Below are 18,934 nucleotides of genomic sequence, written 5' to 3'. Positions count from 1 at the left end.
ACTGTCCCTGAACCAACAGAAACCAAACCAGAACCCTCAAACCATAACCAGAAACGTAGGCGCAGACAAGCCTATGCGCTTACCAACCCGCCCATTGTCCAGCAACCCGCTTACCAGCCTCTAGCATACGCCCCTCAACCTCTGTCAGCCTACCCAACACCTCCTATAGGCCACAACTATGCCTTAACCAATCCAGCACTTCCTGCCCCGCCAACTAAGAAACCTTACACAGGAAACCAACCCTTTTGCCCAACCTGTAGACTTCATCACCCACCTCAAGTCCCGTGTCGACAATGTAACCGATGTGGCCGCGTAGGTCACTCCGTTGAGTACTGTAGAACCCCTCCCTCCAATCCGATTGCGCCAACACCACCAGCCTACCCGCAGAACCCACAGCCAACTTACCAAAACCCACGACCCAGATCGTGCTTTAACTGCGGTGATCCAAGTCATTTCCGGAACGCGTGCCCAAGGCTACAAGTTCAGATTACTCAAGCGAATCCGGTGAACCAAATTTCGAACCAAGTGACGCGTGGCCGAGCTTTTAACATAACCGCGCACCAAGCGCAAGCGAATAACGACGTAGTTAATGGTACATTTTTGCTTAACGGATTTTATGCATCTATGCTTTTTGATACTGGCGCCGATCGAAGTTTTATCTCTCGCGCCTTCGAGCAGAAGCTTGCGCGACCGCGCGATGACTTAAAAGAAGATTTTTCAGTTGAATTGGCTAATGGCGAAACTGTTTTAATAAACTCGGTAATTAAAGATTGCACGCTTAACCTTAACGAAAACGATTTTCTGATCGACCTCATCCCTATGCCTCTTGGAAGCTTTGATGTTATCATTGGTATGGACTGGCTCTCGAAGAATCGCGCCGAAGTTATTTGCGCCAAGAAATTGATTCGCATACCTCGAGAAAATGGTGATCTTCATATCTACGGCGAAAAACCCTCCAGTGGTCTTAAACTTATGTCTTGCGCCGAAGCCCAAAGACTCATGCGGAAGAAGTGTATTGCATTTCTAGCCCATGTGGTTAAACCCGATGAAGGAAAGAAGCTTCGCGATATCCCTGTTGTGCGTGATTTTCCTGAAGTTTTTCCTGATGATCTTCCTGGTATCCCTCCCGCTCGTGAAGTCGAGTTTCGTATTGATCTTGTCCCTGGTGCTTCCCCCGTTGCTAAATCTCCTTATCGTCTTGCACCCGCTGAGATGCAAGAATTGGCAAGCCAACTTCAAGAGTTGACTGCTAATGGATTCATTCGCCCTAGCTCTTCGCCCTGGGGTGCTCCGGTGTTGTTCGTTAAAAAGAAAGATGGATCGTTTCGCATGTGTATTGATTACCGCGAGTTGAACAAACTCACCATTAAGAACCGATATCCCTTACCGCGTATTGACGACCTCTTTGATCAACTCCAAGGTGCCTCTTGTTTCTCGAAGATCGATCTCCGTTCTGGTTATCATCAGTTGCGTATCCGCGATGAAGATGTTCCGAAGACTGCTTTTCGAACTCGTTATGGCCATTTTGAATTCTTGGTCATGTCCTTCGGTCTAACCAACGCACCCGCCGTTTTCATGGATCTAATGAATCGGGTGTGTAGGCCTTTCTTGGATAAATTCGTGATCGTGTTTATCGATGATGTTCTGGTGTATTCTAAGACCAAGACCGAGCATGAGCAACATCTCCGATTGGTATTGCAAAAGCTTAGAGCCGAGCAACTCTATGCTAAGCTTTCCAAGTGTGAATTTTGGTCTGATGAAGTACAGTTTCTTGGTCATGTTGTAAACGAGATGGGTATTCATGTCGACCCATCCAAGATTGAAGCAATCAAGAACTGGATTACGCCATCCTCTCCTTCTGAGATCCGTTCCTTTCTGGGCTTAGCTGGTTATTACCGGCGTTTCATTTCGAACTTCTCAAAGATCGCTTTGCCTTTAACAGCTCTGACGCACAAAGGTAAACCGTATATTTGGGGCTCGAAGCAAGAAGAAGCCTTTCTAACGCTCAAGCGTTTGTTGTGTGAAGCTCCTGTTCTTGCGCTACCTGAGGGTAATGATGATTTTATCGTGTATTGCGATGCATCCAACCAAGGTCTCGGTTGTGTTCTTATGCAACGAGGCAAGGTTATCGCTTACGCATCAAGGCAACTTAAGGTTCATGAAAAGAATTATACAACTCACGACCTCGAACTTGGTGCAGTTGTTTTTGCCTTGAAGATCTGGAGACACTACCTTTATGGTACTAAGTGTATCCTCTACACTGACCATAAAAGCCTTCAGCATATCTTTGATCAAAAGGAACTTAACATGAGGCAACGCCGATGGAACGAACTCATCAGCGATTACGATTGTGAGATCCGGTATCATCCTGGTAAGGCTAATGTGGTAGCCGATGCGCTCAGCCGAAAACCCTGCCAACTTAACTGTATCTTGCCGCGCACCCAGCTTCACTTCGCGCCGATTCAAAGCAACCTTGAATCGCGTATTCGTGACGCGCAGCGCGCATCCATCAGTAATGGTAACCTTCGCGCCGAGTTAGCGTGTGGCGCGGAAGCGCACTTTGTCCCTAATCTGAGTGGAATTCTCTGCTATCTCAATCGCATCTGGATTCCCTTTGATGAGAATCTTCGCGCTGATATCCTGAGTGAAGCGCACAAATCTCGGTATTCTATTCATCCCGGCGCTGATAAGATGTACAAGGATTTGCGCATAACTTATTGGTGGCCCGGTATGAAAAAGGATATTGCTGTGTTCGTAGCTAAGTGCCTGACTTGTTCTAAAGTTAAAGCTGAACACCAACGCCCATCTGGTTTGCTCGAACAACCAGAAATTCCTACGTGGAAATGGGAAGGTATAGCGATGGACTTTATTACCAAGTTACCTTTGACAGCAAGCAAACATGATAGCATCTGGGTAATAGTGGATCGATTGACTAAATCTGCTCACTTTCTGCCCATTCGTGAAAACTACCGTGTTGAGCATCTCGCGCAGCTTTATGTCAAGGAAATCGTCTGCCGCCATGGTACTCCTTTGAGCATCATATCCGATCGCGATGGCCGTTTTATATCTCGCTTTTGGAAATCTCTCCAATCTGCGTTAGGAACTCGCTTGGACATGAGTACTGCATATCATCCTCAGACTGACGGACAGTCTGAGCGAACTATTCAAACTCTTGAGGATATGCTCCGATCTTGTGTTCTTGATTTTGGAGGTAATTGGGATTCACACCTGCCTTTGATCGAGTTCTCTTATAATAACAGCTATCATTCCAGTATCGGTATGGCCCCATTTGAAGCACTTTACGGTCGTAAGTGCCGCTCCCCGATTTGTTGGAGCGAAGTGGGTGAAACTCAAATCACAGGACCCGAACTTGTTCAAGAGACAACCGATAAAATCGCCAAGATCCGTGATCATTTGCTGACTGCCAGAAGCCGACAGAAGAGTTACGCAGATCGTAGGCGAAAGCCTCTCGAATTTCAAGTTGGTGATCTTGTTCTCCTCAAAGTGTCGCCTTGGAAATGTGTTGTCCGCTTTGGGAAGAAGGGTAAGCTTGCTCCTCGTTATGTTGGTCCATTCAAGATTCTCGCGCGTGTGGGAAAAGTTGCCTACAGACTTGACCTGCCGCTCGCGCTCAGTAATGTGCATCCAACGTTCCATGTTTCCAATCTCAAGAAGTGTCTAGCTGACGAGAACCTTCACATTCCACTTGATGAAGTTCAAGTTGATGAATCCATGCATTTCATTGAGAAGCCTGTTGAGATTATGGATCGCGAGGTTAAGCAAACCAAGCGCAGTCGTATCCCTATCGTGAAAGTTCACTGGGAGTCCAAGCGCGGAGCCGAGTTTACATGGGAAAGGGAAGATCAAATGAAGATCAAGTACCCGCACCTGTTCTCTGCGCAACCTACTTCGAGATAAATTTCGGGACGAAATTTCTTAAAGTAGGGGAGACTGTGACATCTGCCCCGATCCGACCCGACCCAGGTACCCGTTTCTCTGACCCGATCTCTCTTTTATTATTTAATATTTATACTTGTATTTTATTTTTAATAATAATATGTATTTTCCTTCCCGCCTTTCGTTTCCTTCCCGCTGTCCCGTCCCTCTCCTTCTCTCTTTCCGCCTTCTTTTCCCTCTTGTCGCCGTCCCGCCCTTAAGCCTTGCTTCCCTCTTTCTTCTAACTCTTTGCTTGTCCTTTGTTCCTTCCCGCCTAAGGATGTCTGCGCAGCTCCACGCGCCAGACCCCTTACAAGGAATCCTGCGTGAAGACCATCTGTTCCTGCGTTACGCGAGACGAACGCTTCCCGCGACGCGCTAAGGATTTGTAGTTCCCTCGACGCGCGAAGAATTATAGTTCTTCCCGCGGCGCGCTAGGAATCTTAGTTCCTCCCGCGGCGCGCTAAGAAATGTGGTTCTTCCCGCAGTGCGCATGGAAATATAGTTCTTTCCGCGACGCGTTAAGGTTGTTTTTGTCTACCTTCGCGTTCGCGCTCTCTTGACCTTCTGTGTTTGCCTTCGCGCCTTAGCCTTCTCGCGCTGTACCCTTTGAGTTTTCTTGTGTTGAATCTAGCCGTTGCTTTTGTGTTGTCTTATCTTTTGAGCTGTTGACCTAATCTGCTTTATGTCTGAATAGTTACTTTCGGCGCAGCATGCGTACCAACCCCATTGGTTGGTAGAAAAAGTGACTGACATTATCTTTTGAGATCTGCTTTTGCCAAGCTTTATCCAGTACCTTTATCTGAACCGCCCATGCCTGTTACTGTTCCCTGTCAGCTTTATCTTGCCCCCTGCAGCTGCCATATCTTTTGATATCTTTTGCTTTTGGAATCTTTTGCTTTTTGAGATCTTTTCCCCTTTTCTAGGATTGTGTTCCCTAGGGTTTCTCTATAAATAATAGCATTATTTTTCCTAACACATCACACACAAACACTTAATCTCTCCTGTTCTCTTGCTCCTTGCTCTCTGCCGTCTTCCTCTCTGCCTCCGTCGTCCTTCCTGTTCTTCCTGCTTTTCCGGTAATATATATTATAATTTACTTATAATCAAGACTTAAAACAAATCATTAAAACAATAATCTTATTTATAGGTTAACTTGTGCTTGTTTAAAGTTGGTTCTTGCTTTATCTATCACCGCATCGTTTATCATGTGAGTTATCTCGTATCTAATCCCTTTTTATTTTAAATGCTTTGGGATGTTCATGTGTTCATACAAAACTTGAGTCTTAAACTTGTTTATGAACTTTAGTCGCGCAGTATCCCATGTGTTGAGGACGTTTACTTGGCTGTTTATTTGTATGTGTGTATCATTAACCGCTTTGTTCGGCCTATTCCGCAGTTCCGTTGGTACCATTAGTTGAACACGGGAGACCTATCGTTTACGGTTTTCTTTGTTTACACTTGCACAGATGTTTTCTCGTTTTTATGCTCAATTGGGAGCATGGATTGAACTATGATCTATGAACTATCTTAGGCTTGATCACAATCTGATTACACCCTTGTTAAACTCTAGACATACACGTGTTGCGCGCAGATTTACTGTGATTATCTATGATTATCTATTAAACTTGATTTCTCACCAACACGCAAGTGTTTGACGTTTATTTTAACACATGTTCAGGTTTGCAGTAGCTGTTTTGGAGCTTGTGGACACGTAGGACGTTTTTACTTTTGGACCTAGAATTAAAATGTATCAAGACAAGTTAATGTTGTTTGAATGTTATAATTTATAATATATTGATTTATGTTTGATTTATGTTCTTTATTTTCCCCGCTGCGCGTGCGCGATAAAATGTGTATTAATAAATATTGACACCAATAGTGTCGCGAGTAATGAAGCAATATGTGGCGCCCCGATGTATAATCCGCCTTTGGTCGGGGTGTTACAGCGCCCCTGGCAGCGGGGTCTAGGGGCGGCAGCCCCTAGCGGGGTCCAAGGGGCAGAGCCCCTGGCTGGGGTTAAGCTGCCAGGTCAGCTTGGAAAAATTTTATTTTCGATAACTGCCTTAACACATATTCCATTAGGTTTTTAATTTATTTTCTAAACGAACTTCACTTCAGGCGAAGTTAAACCTCGGGCGAACTTGGCTTCAGGCGAAGTTAAACCTCGGGCGAACCTGGCTTCAGGCGAAGTTAAACCTTAGGCGAACTTGGCTTCAGGCGAAGTTATCCTTAGGCGAACTTGGCCGTAGGCGAAGTTATCCTTAGGCGAAGTTACGCTTGAAGGCGAAGTTACGCTTGAAGGCGAAGTTCATCAGGCGAACTTAATCTTGCAGGCGAAGTTATCGCGCTGCAGATCCGTTTGCCCATAAATCCTTCGTTTCTTAGCCAAATAACTCGATTTTGGTACCCACGGAATCGTATGATCGGCGCCTACAAATCCCAACCATCAAATCGGCCTAAAATCGACGTTTTAGGGGTCCGATTTGGGCAGTTTGGGTTTCGGGTCCGGTTAACCCATCCAATCCTAACCATTTTCAGTAATATTAGCTTTGTTGGATTTGTTCTTACCTTACCAACTCAGATCTATCAACAAAATCTCGGGTCTCGGCTTCGAATCTTGATCGGTTAGAATGTGTGTGTTTTGAGTGTGAAGAAATAGATGTAAATGAAGATATTTTTGGGATTTTGGGGGTATTTATATCCCTGAAATCCCATTCTTATTTAACCCATCTCAATTAATCCACGTCCACAACCCACATCCATTACCCAACACTAGCCCGACCCATACCAACTCCTATTCTATTATTTATTTCCTGATAACCCGGGTAAACTTTCTCTCTATTAGTAAGTAACATAATTAATATTACTTGGAAATTTCGGGATGTTACATCCTGGCCATTGGAGCAGACCTCCTGCATTTATCTATTTAAGTAGCTTTTAAACTCGTGTATAACATTAAGATTTTTTAAATAATAAAAATAAATAAAGTCCTTTATTTGAAAGAAATAAACAATTCAATGTAAAAAAAATAAAAATATATAGTACAAATAATAGGAAGTCTATAATCTCAAATTACAAATTCAAAAAAAAATCTCTTTATAGTTTATATACAACATTTGCCAAAATTGTTTTGACGCATTACCCATGGATAACTATGTTGAATGAGATGAGAGATGAAAGATTTGATAATTAGAAGGGAAATTAAAACTCATTTGTCAAAATTGTTTCGACCCATGACCCATGGATAAATAAGATAAATAAGATGAGAAATTAGAGAATTATAAAAGAAATTATAACCCAAATGCGAAAATTATTTTAACCCATGACCCAATGGTACCTTAGGATGAATGAGATTAGAGATTAAAGAATTAGAAAGAAAATTATAACTAAATGGTTTTGTCCTTAACCCATGGATCATTAGGATGAATGAGAAGAAAGACTAGGCCACGAATGAACATGAGACAACCCCATCATCCATATTATTTTCTTTTATTACTATAGTTAGATTAGATAGATTAGATATGTGTTTCACAAGCGCCCACCAAGGGCTTGGAATACAAATACTATAGCGCTCAAATTCCAAAACGTGTAATGGTGTTAGCGAGATGTTTGGTGGCCAGGTCATATTTTAAGCGCCTCATTATTCACCACTACGGGCAGTCTTAATTGCGTACCATTGTATTATAGATGAGATAAAGTAAGAAGGGTACTGGAAAACTTGGGTCCGGGTATTGAACCGGTTCTTATTATCGGGTATTATTAGGTACAGATCGGGTCAGGTCCCCGGCACATGTTTTGAACTGAAATGTCTACCCTATCCGTACCCTATGGTAGGATTGGGTCCGGGCACGGTTATAAAAATCGGTTAAAAAACAAAAGGTAACAACCCCGCGTTGTGGCGGCACGGATTGGTGTCGGTTTCCTTAACTTTTTGACACTAAACCCAACAAATAAATTAGTAAAGGCATTCTCAGAATCTTAGTTCGTTCTTTGTATTTATGTGAGTGAGTTTTGTACATTATATGATATGGTTATGAGTGATTGTGAGTAAATGAGAAAAAAAATGTTTTATGAGAAAGTTAAATATAAGTTTTTACTGTTCACGCCGTATATTTTTTTTATATTTTCTGAAATAGTCGTAATGATAAAATATAAAAAACATATATTATTTAATTGAAAATAAAAAAGAAAATATAATGATTTTCACTTTTCAGTGTAATTATATGGATATGGTAGAGAATGGACTGGGAATGCTCTAACAATCATAATAGTATTACACTCGTATGATATATACGAAAACAACATTTTAAATGACGTGTTTTCATGTAGTTGACATGAATTTAGTTGGTATTTATTAGATTTGTGACGGTACCAGAATTAAAATGTTCAAGTACAAAAAATTAAACATATTTAAAAAGAGTTACAACTAATTGATTGGTTGGTTGGACGTGGCTTTGCATCATACTTTAGTTTCGATTAATTAACAAAGTTAAAACAATAAAAATTTTATAGGAACTTTACTATACTGGCTAAAACGACAAGTACTTTTTAAAATTGTTTGTAATACTTAAAAAAATGGCTCATATATGTTGCGTATAGATGTGTTTTCATTGTATAGATCTATACTCATCATATAGTCCTTACAAATTTCTTTGTAATATTTAAAAAAAATGGCTCATCATATAATGCGTATAAGCAAGCCTTTACAAATGAGAATTCAACCCAATTTTCTCTAAAATAATTCAGTTTCCAGACAAGACTTGACACGTACAATATGAATTTTTAAGATTTGTGTCCACACACGACGTATGGAGCTATATGCCACATATATCAAGCATGTGGATGTTAAAATAAAACCCTTGTATGTCCAAATAAAATCACCTTAATAAAATCAACTGAGCAGCACACGACTTAAAAAAGTTGTATGAATATGTTTTAGCGTGTAACTATGCATCTGTTGCTTGTTTAGTTTAAAAGAACAAATCATACTACCCATATGTTAAACTAACAACTAAATTACTGATTTAATCAGTGACGCAATCATACGACCCCTATGACCATCATACACATGCACGACTACATATTTCAAAAATAAAAATATCAACAAAAATGTTGATCTTCTTGTTTGGTTTAAATTCAAACAATTTGTAACCAAATTTTAAACCTAACCAAATCATTAAATCGTCAAACTACAAAAACTAAACCGTAAACATGAGCATTTAGATTTCAAATTAATCATTATAAACTAAACTATATCAACATTTAAATACGACGCAGTTATTCATCACATTGACGTTGGACGACTATTACTTTTCTTCCATCATAATTCCCACACATCCACGTTCACAATTAAAAATAAAAATAAAAATAAAAACAAAATGATGAGGTGAGCAGTGAGCTCCATTCAAATAACCAAACGCTGTCGTTTTGTTATTTCTTGACCGCTGACAGCCGCCCCACATCTACAAATTTCACGGTAACTCTCTTTTACATTTTCATATAATTAATTAATTGTTTGCCAGTATTACCGCATTCAACTTGTGCCAACTTCTCACCATCCACCACATAGACAACCCATAATTATAATTTTTGAACACAACTCAGAAATCCAATAAAAATCAAAACTTTTTCAAAACCCACATCAAATATTGAACAAATTGAGGGTTAATTTTGAAAAAAAAAAATGGAAAACGGCAATAGCAGCGGCGGCGGAGAGAGGCAGAGCCGCCGTGTGCCGCTGTCGGATGTGGTGTCGGATTGCCTGCGGCGGTGGTTTCAAGACACCCTCAAAGAGGCGAAAGCAGGTGATCTGTCTATGCAGGTTTTGGTTGCTCAGATGTACTTTTATGGCTATGGGATCCCAAAAGATCATCAAAAGGTTTCATTTTGACTTTGACTTTTCAACATGTGTGTTGATGAATTGGGGTTTTGACTTTTGGGGTGTTACACTTGAACCAGTTTTTGGATGGAAAAAATGAAATGTGATATTGGTTCAAGAATCACTCACATCAATAGCTATAATCTTTCTATATTTGGGAAGTTTTATAGTTGCATTTACCTATTTGCTCCTTCATTAGGTTTCTTGAGTGATATGATACCAACATTAATTGAGGAATGTTTGTTAGTTAAGAAGTTTGCATCACTATTCCACTGTTGGATTGGGAACCGAATATTGTGTGAACCGTGCAATTTTGGTTCCTTTAGGTGGTGCTTGGATATACATTATGTGATTTTGTTATCTAATTGTCATAAAATTTAGTAATTGGTGTTTGTATAAAATGGTTTAGTTCGGTTATCTTATTATTTAGGGTCAAATGATATATTTATTTAACCAGTTGCATACTTTTCAGTCATTTTCTTTATTAACTTGCTAAACAATCAGAAATTTCCAAACACTCCAACATTAAATAATTACTGCTTTATATTTGAACACTCGATTTAACAATCCGTTATATTACAGCCGGGAATCTAGATTTGAGCATTCGTGTCACTTTCAAAATGTAAATCTTGACTATATATTTTTGAACAATTCTCTTGCCAATAGTTTTTTTCCCAGTTTTGAGTAAGTTTTTCTCTTATGTTTTATGTAATTGATTTTCTTTTGATTTAATGTCAATTCACATCTTTTTGTGTCAGGCAAGTATTTGGATGACAAGAGCTTCAAGAGTTCGATCTTCCGTTTGGAAAGTTAGCGGCAAACGCCCAGGTCATCTCTCGCTATAATCTCTATATTTACACATATATACATGCATGCATATACATATATGTATATACAAATATATATGTATTAATGTTTATAGACATGCACATATATAGACACACATACTTTGTTGCAGCTGTTTTTCGGAACATTAGACAGTTGATTTTTGTGAAGAAGAAATTAGTTAGAGAACACCAATCCAAATAACCTTAAAGCATCTTTTGTGTGTTATATACAGGATATTGTTCTTGTCAGTTGTCACTAACTAATCTCTTAACTCATTAATCAGGTTATAATGCAAGTGATTCTGATTCAGAAGAGTTGCTGGATAATTCTTGATAGGACGTGACGAAGGTAACAGATCCAAATTTATTTTACAACTTGCATTTTATGGACTCTTTTAGCCTAATTTGTTTCATCACAAGAGAGTCAAAGCTTGACTTTTCATGTAAATCGAGTTACTTCTATTGATTTAGGCCTAAACAAGATTGTAATGACTACAATCTTGAAGATGGTGGTAAAAACAGTATGCACTTCCATAAAAGAATACATATTTCATATTTTAGGAGAGGCACTTAAATAACAAATATGCAACCTTTTTTAATCAAATATATAAATATTGCAATTTTTTATATACCGATGGCTGTGAGAGAAGTTTCTGTACACATACTTTCCTTGCAAGAAGTTCATACATGAATTTTGACTTTCAACTTGTTTGACCATTTTCAGTTAAGTTCTTAAGCATGACCCATTAGACCCGTTAAAGATAAGATTTAACCTAATCGACTCGTATTAAAGTAAACGAGTCAAAATGCACATCTAACTGATCGAAATGTTTAGGCAAGTCGGAAGTCTTTTGCTTTCGACTATTAACATTTTTAAGTGACTAAAACCTATGACCATTTCAGACCAAAAAGAGTAACTTTAACTTTATGGTTAATTACATACCGCAGTAGACATATACAAGTTAATAATATTAATTTTTTTATTATTAGTGACAACTGATGTAAGCAAGTTAATAATATCAAAAATACTACTAAATGATCGTTGCCTTATATAAACTAAATCTTGCATTGGTGGTTTGCTTTGCAGGGATATTGGATTTGGATTTGTTCATCTAATTCATCATTTGTAAGAAAACTGTATTAACCGAAATATCAATGATCCTTTGTTTTCAGACAACTCATTTTCTACAATTTATTGGGGTTCTTGTGGAAATGACTTTGCTTTTTTTATTTTTCTGATGTCTGTGGACTTCCATGAACCTGTAAATAATATATTGAAGTTATGTCCAAACGGGCTGTAGGTTTTCTTAGTGCAAGCCATGTTATACTCTTGCGTTTAGGGAGAACTCCCTTTATGGCAGTCTCGCTGACACTCATAACTAGATATTTTCTATGTCGTTCAACAAGTATGTTTATACATGCTGCTCCCTGACAACTACATTTTCAAACGCATCCGATGTTAAATTCGTTGCACTTTATATCATGGCCTGCATCTCCTCAATGTTTATACATAATCTCTAACAACTACATATTCCATGCTCCAGCGAATTCTTAACATGCTTGCGTTTTCACTAAAGCTATATTGCCATCTCTTGAGACAAATAATATGCTAAAGTTGGTTAAGTTTCTTACTTTCTTAGCTCTTTTACATGCAAGCTCTAGAGTCTCTTAGGTCCCATGTTTATAAATTGTATGTATGAGTAATTTTCTTCAACTAATACAAAAGGGAAACTGTCCCAACCTCCTAGACGCGGGTGCCGAGGCTAGAACCGGCGACCTCTCCTAGATTAGTTTAGTCTTAGTTTCTCACTAAAATTGACCACCAAAATTAAGTTATTGAACTGTGGAGTTAAATACTTGGTTGAAAAGAATGTATTTTGATTTTTTATTTAGACATGTACTTAAAGTACACTGGTAAGTAATGAATAAATAACTTTTATTAGCTTGCGCCTCTAAGGCTACTTGTTGTGGGGTTTTAAACTTCAAGTTAAAGCATCACGTCACTGCCATGTAGGCAGTGTTGTGGTTTAAAGCCACGTTACCACGTTAAAGCCCCACCATTTTCTTGTTAAAGCCCCATTACAACGCTATTATTTCCTTGCGTTAGCATGCCACATCACTTTTGTTGGCCCTGTTGAAGCCCCAAGCCCCCAACACTAATGCATGTGGTAAAAGATTCTTCAATCAACGAAACTTATTATTTATAAATTTTAAGTGAAATTAACTATTTGTATCAAAATAATTAAATTGAAATCAGGTCACCTAACGAGTTATAATATTAACTGGTGTGCATAAACAACAATTTTTAACATGTATCCTCGTAACTAAAACTATAGAAACCCTTAGTATAATTATACCGACTACACGTCACCATGTTTCATGCTGGCAACATCTGCAGGGGTATACAAGTCATTTCAAATCTGTCCATGCAAAATTTCTTATGGATCGGATCAAAGAGGGAGGAAAAGATATACACTATATACATACATCTGTTTATATACACACACGTATATATATATATATAGAGAGAGAGAGAGAGAAATGGAGGAAGGATATAATTATGTAAGATTGGAAGATGAAGACAGCCACCATCATGAAGATCCTGTGCCTACATCTCTTCTAGTTTTTCTGTATATTGGTCACTTCTTAGCCCGATGGGGTGCCAGGTGTCTCATCTCTCTCTATATATACACACGCGCGCGCACATGCATACATGTACATATGTGTGATAGACATATTTTGTTTTGTGCATAGACATATATGTATCTATATTCTATCAAATATGTACATATGCAACATTCCAAATTTTGATATACATCCATGCCAGCTAACATGGACTATATAGGATTTATTTAAGTGTTTTGAAAACATGAGTTTATTCAAAGGCTTTCTAAACCCTAAAATTAAAACTATGTGTGTATAAATAATGTCCTAGCATTTAATTACAATATGTGAACTTTTCTTAATGTTTCTTGGTTATGGTTTTTAGGTTTTAACTTATATCATGAATGATCTTAGTCAAATTTTAGATCATAAACTTGGAATTGATATATGAGTAGCAATTTTTATGAGTTTAAAATATATAGGACATGGGAGTTTTCAGTTGGGTTGTATATGATAAATGTTTGGCCGGATTCTTTGCTTATGGCTGCAGCCTATGGGGTGGTCGAGTCAGCAACAACCACCATATTCGGTCCCTTAGTAGGCCAATGGATCGACAACTCCACATATCAAAAGGTTCGATCTTTCTCATACGTGTTTATTTCTGACAAATTTAGGGTTTTTGATATATTGATCAATCATGACATGCCTATTTAAATATAGTGGTGCGACTAAATTACACGATAATAAGATAATGATAAAACGTCAATAAGTATCCTAATATGCAAACTGTGTATTAAATAATTATTAGTATCATAATATATAAACCATTGATAATAATTAACAAACAAATTCAAGATAAATGGTAAAATCAAATAAAAATACTTAGTTCATTTAAAATTCTAAATTAAGTTTTTTTTTCTATTTGCTGCTAAAATTCTTCATGTTTATTTGGGCCAAATGCAATCTTTGTTCATATAAGTCATGGTCATGAAAGTGTTATATTTGATAGGTTCTACGCGTTTGGCTGCTAACACAAAACCTCTCATTTATGGTTGCGGGAGTCATGGTGGTGGGGCTTTTAATCTCTCCGGACTTGCGTGTCACCAACGCCCCTAAATTCTTTATGCTTGTTGTGCTGACCAATCTCTCTGGAGCTGTAGCAGTTCTTTCATCTCTTGCAGGGACCATCTTGATTGAAAGAGAATGGTAAATTTGTTACTAGTCTGTTTAACTTTGAGGTCAGTCTATCATTATAGAACCTTCATAGATTGATTAATTTGTGAAACATTTATGACCAGTTTACTACTGTTCTAATCCAGAAATATGTCTAAGTGTTAGATTTTGTGTTTGACCTCAAAAGTCATAATTAGAGTGACATATATTTCAAACTATGACAGGGTGGTTGTAATATCAGAAGGCCGTTCATCAAACTTGCTAACAAAGTTAAACTCCAGAATCCGAAGAATAGATCTTATAAGCACCTTATTCGCGCCTGTCGTAACAGGATTCATCATCAGTTTTGTGTCAATGAAAGCATCGGCTGTCAGCTTAGCAATCTGGAACATACTCTCGGTTTTCTTGTCGTATTGGTTCCTAAACTCTGTATACAAAGGGATCCCATCTCTACAAGAAAGAAGCCGAAAACGAGAACCAGATTATCAAGAACACGCCCCTTCTAGTTCCCAGGAACAAACTAACCAACATCATGAGACGTTAACAGCAACTGACAATGTCCCTTCAGATCATTTTATGGTTAGAAAGTGTGTTGAAAGGTTGTCGGGAAGTCCATTTATACATGCTTGGCGAGTGTATCTTCAACAAGATGTTGTTCTGGCGGGGTTATCTTTAGCTGTACTCTATTTTACTGTCCTCAGGTGCGGTTTTTGATCTTCGGTTTCATGTTCGTTGGTCACTATTATAAATAGTTAACACTTAACATATTAGTTTTAAAAATAACTTTTTTTTTGATAGTTTTGGAAATTTGATGACTGCCACATTAGAATGGGACGGAATACCGGCATACATTATTGGAACGGGAAGAGGAATAACCGCGATAATTGGCATCTCGGCCACGTTTTTGTATCCTTTCATGGAGACTCGAATATCAACCCTTAGAACCGGACTTTGGTCAATCTGGTCACAGGTACACTAACTGTTCATAATTGATAACAAGGGACAACAGTTTGACTAGCTAGGTAATCTTGTTCATTAAAGATTTTTTATGTTGTTTATACGCAGTGGACTTGCCTCTTGATCTGTGTTGGGTCAATATGGGTCAAGAACAACATAACATCAGCTTATTTGTTGATGTCGGGAGTGGCGGTGTCACGTCTGGGGCTATGGGTGTTTGATCTGTCCGTCATTCAACAAATGCAGGTGATACGAAAGCCCGAATATTGTTGAAAAAGATTTTAGATTCTTGTTTTCTGTTGTTAGATTTTAATTATATATGAAACAGGATCAAGTGCCTGAATCTGATAGAGCGGTCGTTGGAGGCGTTCAAAACTCGGTCCAGTCTTTTTGGGACCTCATGACATACATCATGGGATTGATCATCTCCAACCCTCAGGTGATCTTTATAACACTATATAGTAGTGTGCATGAAACTGAGAAAAAAACCAAAACACAAATAACCGAACCCAAACAAAAACCGACGGTTTGGTTCTGTGTTCTCGCAAATTTCTGGTTCGGTTTTGCATGTGATTAAAACTGAAAACAAACTGAACCCAAACAAAAGATCAAAAACTAAAAAAAAATAAAAAATGTCAATATATTTATCTCTTTAATTTGTGTTGTTAGGATTTCTGGAAGTTGATCTTGGTTTCATTCGGGTTGGTGACGATAGCAGCGGTTATGTATAGTGTACATATTTATCGAGTTCGGAAACATCTCTTTCACTTTGAGAAGTTGATTAAATATGTTTCATGATTATGTGTAAATTTTCATAGCTTGTAATATAAGTTCCAATGTGCGTAAAAAGAGTAGAACGAGATATATTTCAGTTCCAAGTAAGGATGATGCATTAGCAAAACCAATTAAAAGTGTTAAGTCTTCTTCGTCATCGTAGAAAACCAAACATGTTTTGAAGGGGACAGAATGGGTTTGGGAAGCCGGGAATTAGGCTGATGTGGCAAGGGATGCGGGATCGAGAGGAAGCGAGGAGCAGTCTGTCCGTCCTAACATCGAAATGAAACAAAAAGGGATGAGAAGAGCGACATGGGACCAAGGGAGAGTGAGTTACTTTCCCATCGGCCTTACCACACTTCGTAACTAGTATTTAGGACACGCACTTTGCAACGAGACTGTTATACTAAACAAAAAGTAGATGTAAAAATGTTGAACCATGCACTCGTGTTGCAACATATGAATTCATAAAAATTAGATTGAAACGTATATACATAGGAAAGAATAACTAAGTCGGTTTAGAACTCGTACCTTGAACCATGTGCATGCGGTACGGCATGTTATACATAGAAATTAAATATCTAACTCGAAACCCGACGCGGACACGCTACAAGTTAAAACGGGTCGACCCAACACGACACGAATAAATATATGGGTTGGGTTAGAGTTAAAGAATTGTAGAGCCAAAAATGTGACTTACGATATCAAAGAATGAAACTCGTTAAATATACTATGGTCAAGTTAATAATGAAGGTGGGCAGGAAATCTGGATCCACGACGAGAGTTTCGATGCAAGCGCTTAGCTTCAATGGGGAGAAAGCTTCTAGAAAGTATGTGTTAGGCTGTAAATAAGGAGCCTTTGTTTCTATTTATGTGTGTGTTTTGTAAGGTGTAATCAATCACCCAAGGGGTTCGTTTGTTATATATTTAATCCTTTGCTACCGATAATGAGATCGTTTATTATTATATTATCTGTCTATTATTTACTCGATCGTTTAATTAACTGCACCCATCTCGCTCGTTTATCAAAAACAAAATTTGTTCGTTGTTGGATTCGGTGTCGGGACCTACAAGAATCTCACCCCACCAACCCGACTGACACCTATTAGTAATAAATAATAAGTATGTCTGTTTGGTATGGGGTAATGGAATAAATGATAGACTAGAATGAGCGAGAGAATGAAATGGACAAGGTAATGGAATAGATCATTGTGATTCCATTGACATGTTTGGTTACCATGTAGGAATAAAATGAATTATTAGTTTTTATTTTTTTAGTAGGATAGAAAAAACATAATAAAATAAAAATGGTAATGAGTGGTGGTGGTGGCAAACGTTAATGGTGGTGGTGGGTGGTGGCTAGGGGTGTCCAAAATACCCGAACCCGATTAGCCCAACCCGACCCGAACCCGAATAAGGTAATTAGGGTCGGGTTAAATAGGGTCTAAAAAGTATTAACCGGGTTACTCGGGTTAACACGAATTGTTAATAGGGTCGGGTTTCGGGTTCAGTTTAGAAAAAAGTCTGGTTTCGGGTTAACCCGATTATTGGTGATACTTAACTTCAAATATAATGATGAAAGGTGAAAATAAGAACTAAAAAGAACTTTATAGAGGAGTTGAATATTATGCTTGTTCTTGAACCGTTCAGTGGAAAGTTCATTTATGTCGTGTTCATTTACTTAAAACGAACGAACATGAACACATGTTTCACTAGTTCATCTATGTTCGTGAACATTCGTTTATGATCGTTCATATAAGTTTGTTTACGCTCGTTCATGTACATTATGTTTCATCATGCTCGTTTATATTTGTTTAAATATGTTCATTGATGTTCGTTAATTGTTCGTTTAGATTTTAAATGTACGAACATAAACGAACATGAAACATGCTTAGTTTTTAACTAAAGAACATGAACACAAATATTTGTTCGATTAAGTGTTCGTGTTCGTTAAAAGTTAAATGAACGAACACGGATATGTCTTTGTTCATGTCCATTCGGTTCGTTTACAGGCCTATTATGTAATTATAAAATAATTACTTGCAAAAGAAATTGAAATATAGTGGAATGAGAAATTTTACAACCTACAAGTTACAAACACAAAAAATAATCTAAAACTATAAAGTAACATGGTTAACCCGATTAACCCGACCCGACTAACCCGAACCCGACTAACCCGAACCTTAATAGGGTCGGGTTGCGGGTTAGATATTTTTTTTTTGCAAAACCTGACCCGATTAACCCGAAACCAGATCGGATTAACCCGAAACCACTGGTGGCGGTGGTGGGCGGGAGCCGGGAGCGATTGTTGGTGGTGGCGATAGTGGGTGGTGGTGGCGGTGGTAAGCAGCGGGTGGCGGTGATGGCCAGGAGCGATGGTTGGTGGTGGTGGGCAACGCTGGTAGGTGGTGGTGGTTGGTTGGTGGTGCTGGAGGCGGAGGCGTGTGGTGGTTGTGACGGGAGGCGAATGATGGTGGTGGCTGGTAGCGGAGGCGAATGGTGGTGGTGGTGGCGGGCGGTGGTGGGTGGTGATAGTGGTGGTAAGAGGGCATTGGCTAGTGGTGGTGGGAGAGTGGTGGATGTGATATCGTGTGCAAGGGGGTGGGATAAAAAAACAAGAGGGTGGATGGAAATGGAATGAATTTGAGGTGTTTTAGGTGGAATGAAATGGACATGGTAATGGATGATTCCATTTCATTGACCAACCAAACAAAAATTTTTTCATTCTATCATAATGGTTGATTACATTCCAGCTCTTATTCATGCATATCAAACGCTACCT

General features: G+C 38.7%; 2 protein-coding genes across 3 annotated transcripts; both read left to right on the top strand.

Moving 5' to 3' along the window:
• The first annotated feature begins 9,569 nt into the window (after positions 1–9,569).
• On the top strand, positions 9,570–11,935 carry LOC143575238 (uncharacterized). The gene is made up of 4 exons (XM_077059663.1): positions 9,570–9,817; positions 10,576–10,645; positions 10,929–10,993; positions 11,732–11,935. Exons 1-3 carry the CDS (start codon positions 9,623–9,625, stop codon positions 10,976–10,978), a joined length of 315 nt encoding a protein of 104 aa, XP_076915778.1. The 5' UTR covers positions 9,570–9,622; the 3' UTR covers positions 10,979–10,993; positions 11,732–11,935.
• An 834-nt stretch (positions 11,936–12,769) lies between these two features.
• Positions 12,770–16,215, top strand: LOC143575237 (solute carrier family 40 member 2-like). Of its 2 annotated transcripts, XM_077059661.1 has the most exons (8): positions 12,770–13,310; positions 13,731–13,881; positions 14,258–14,454; positions 14,646–15,122; positions 15,220–15,391; positions 15,487–15,624; positions 15,707–15,817; positions 16,048–16,215. In XM_077059661.1, exons 1-8 carry the CDS (start codon positions 13,024–13,026, stop codon positions 16,174–16,176), a joined length of 1,662 nt encoding a protein of 553 aa, XP_076915776.1. In that variant the 5' UTR covers positions 12,770–13,023; the 3' UTR covers positions 16,177–16,215. The 2 variants fall into 2 exon arrangements, with proteins under 2 accessions (XP_076915776.1, XP_076915777.1); XM_077059662.1 differs by lacking the exon at positions 12,770–13,310 and having other exon boundaries at positions 13,672–13,881.
• Positions 16,216–18,934: the final 2,719 nt, after the last annotated feature.

Source organism: Bidens hawaiensis, unplaced genomic scaffold (genome assembly GCF_021521415.1).
Source record: "Bidens hawaiensis isolate Kalapana, Puna unplaced genomic scaffold, B.hawaiensis_p1.1 tig00027321_1, whole genome shotgun sequence".
In the NCBI taxonomy this organism is placed as follows: domain Eukaryota; kingdom Viridiplantae; phylum Streptophyta; class Magnoliopsida; order Asterales; family Asteraceae; genus Bidens; species Bidens hawaiensis.
This window is presented reverse-complemented; position numbering and strand designations above follow the sequence as displayed.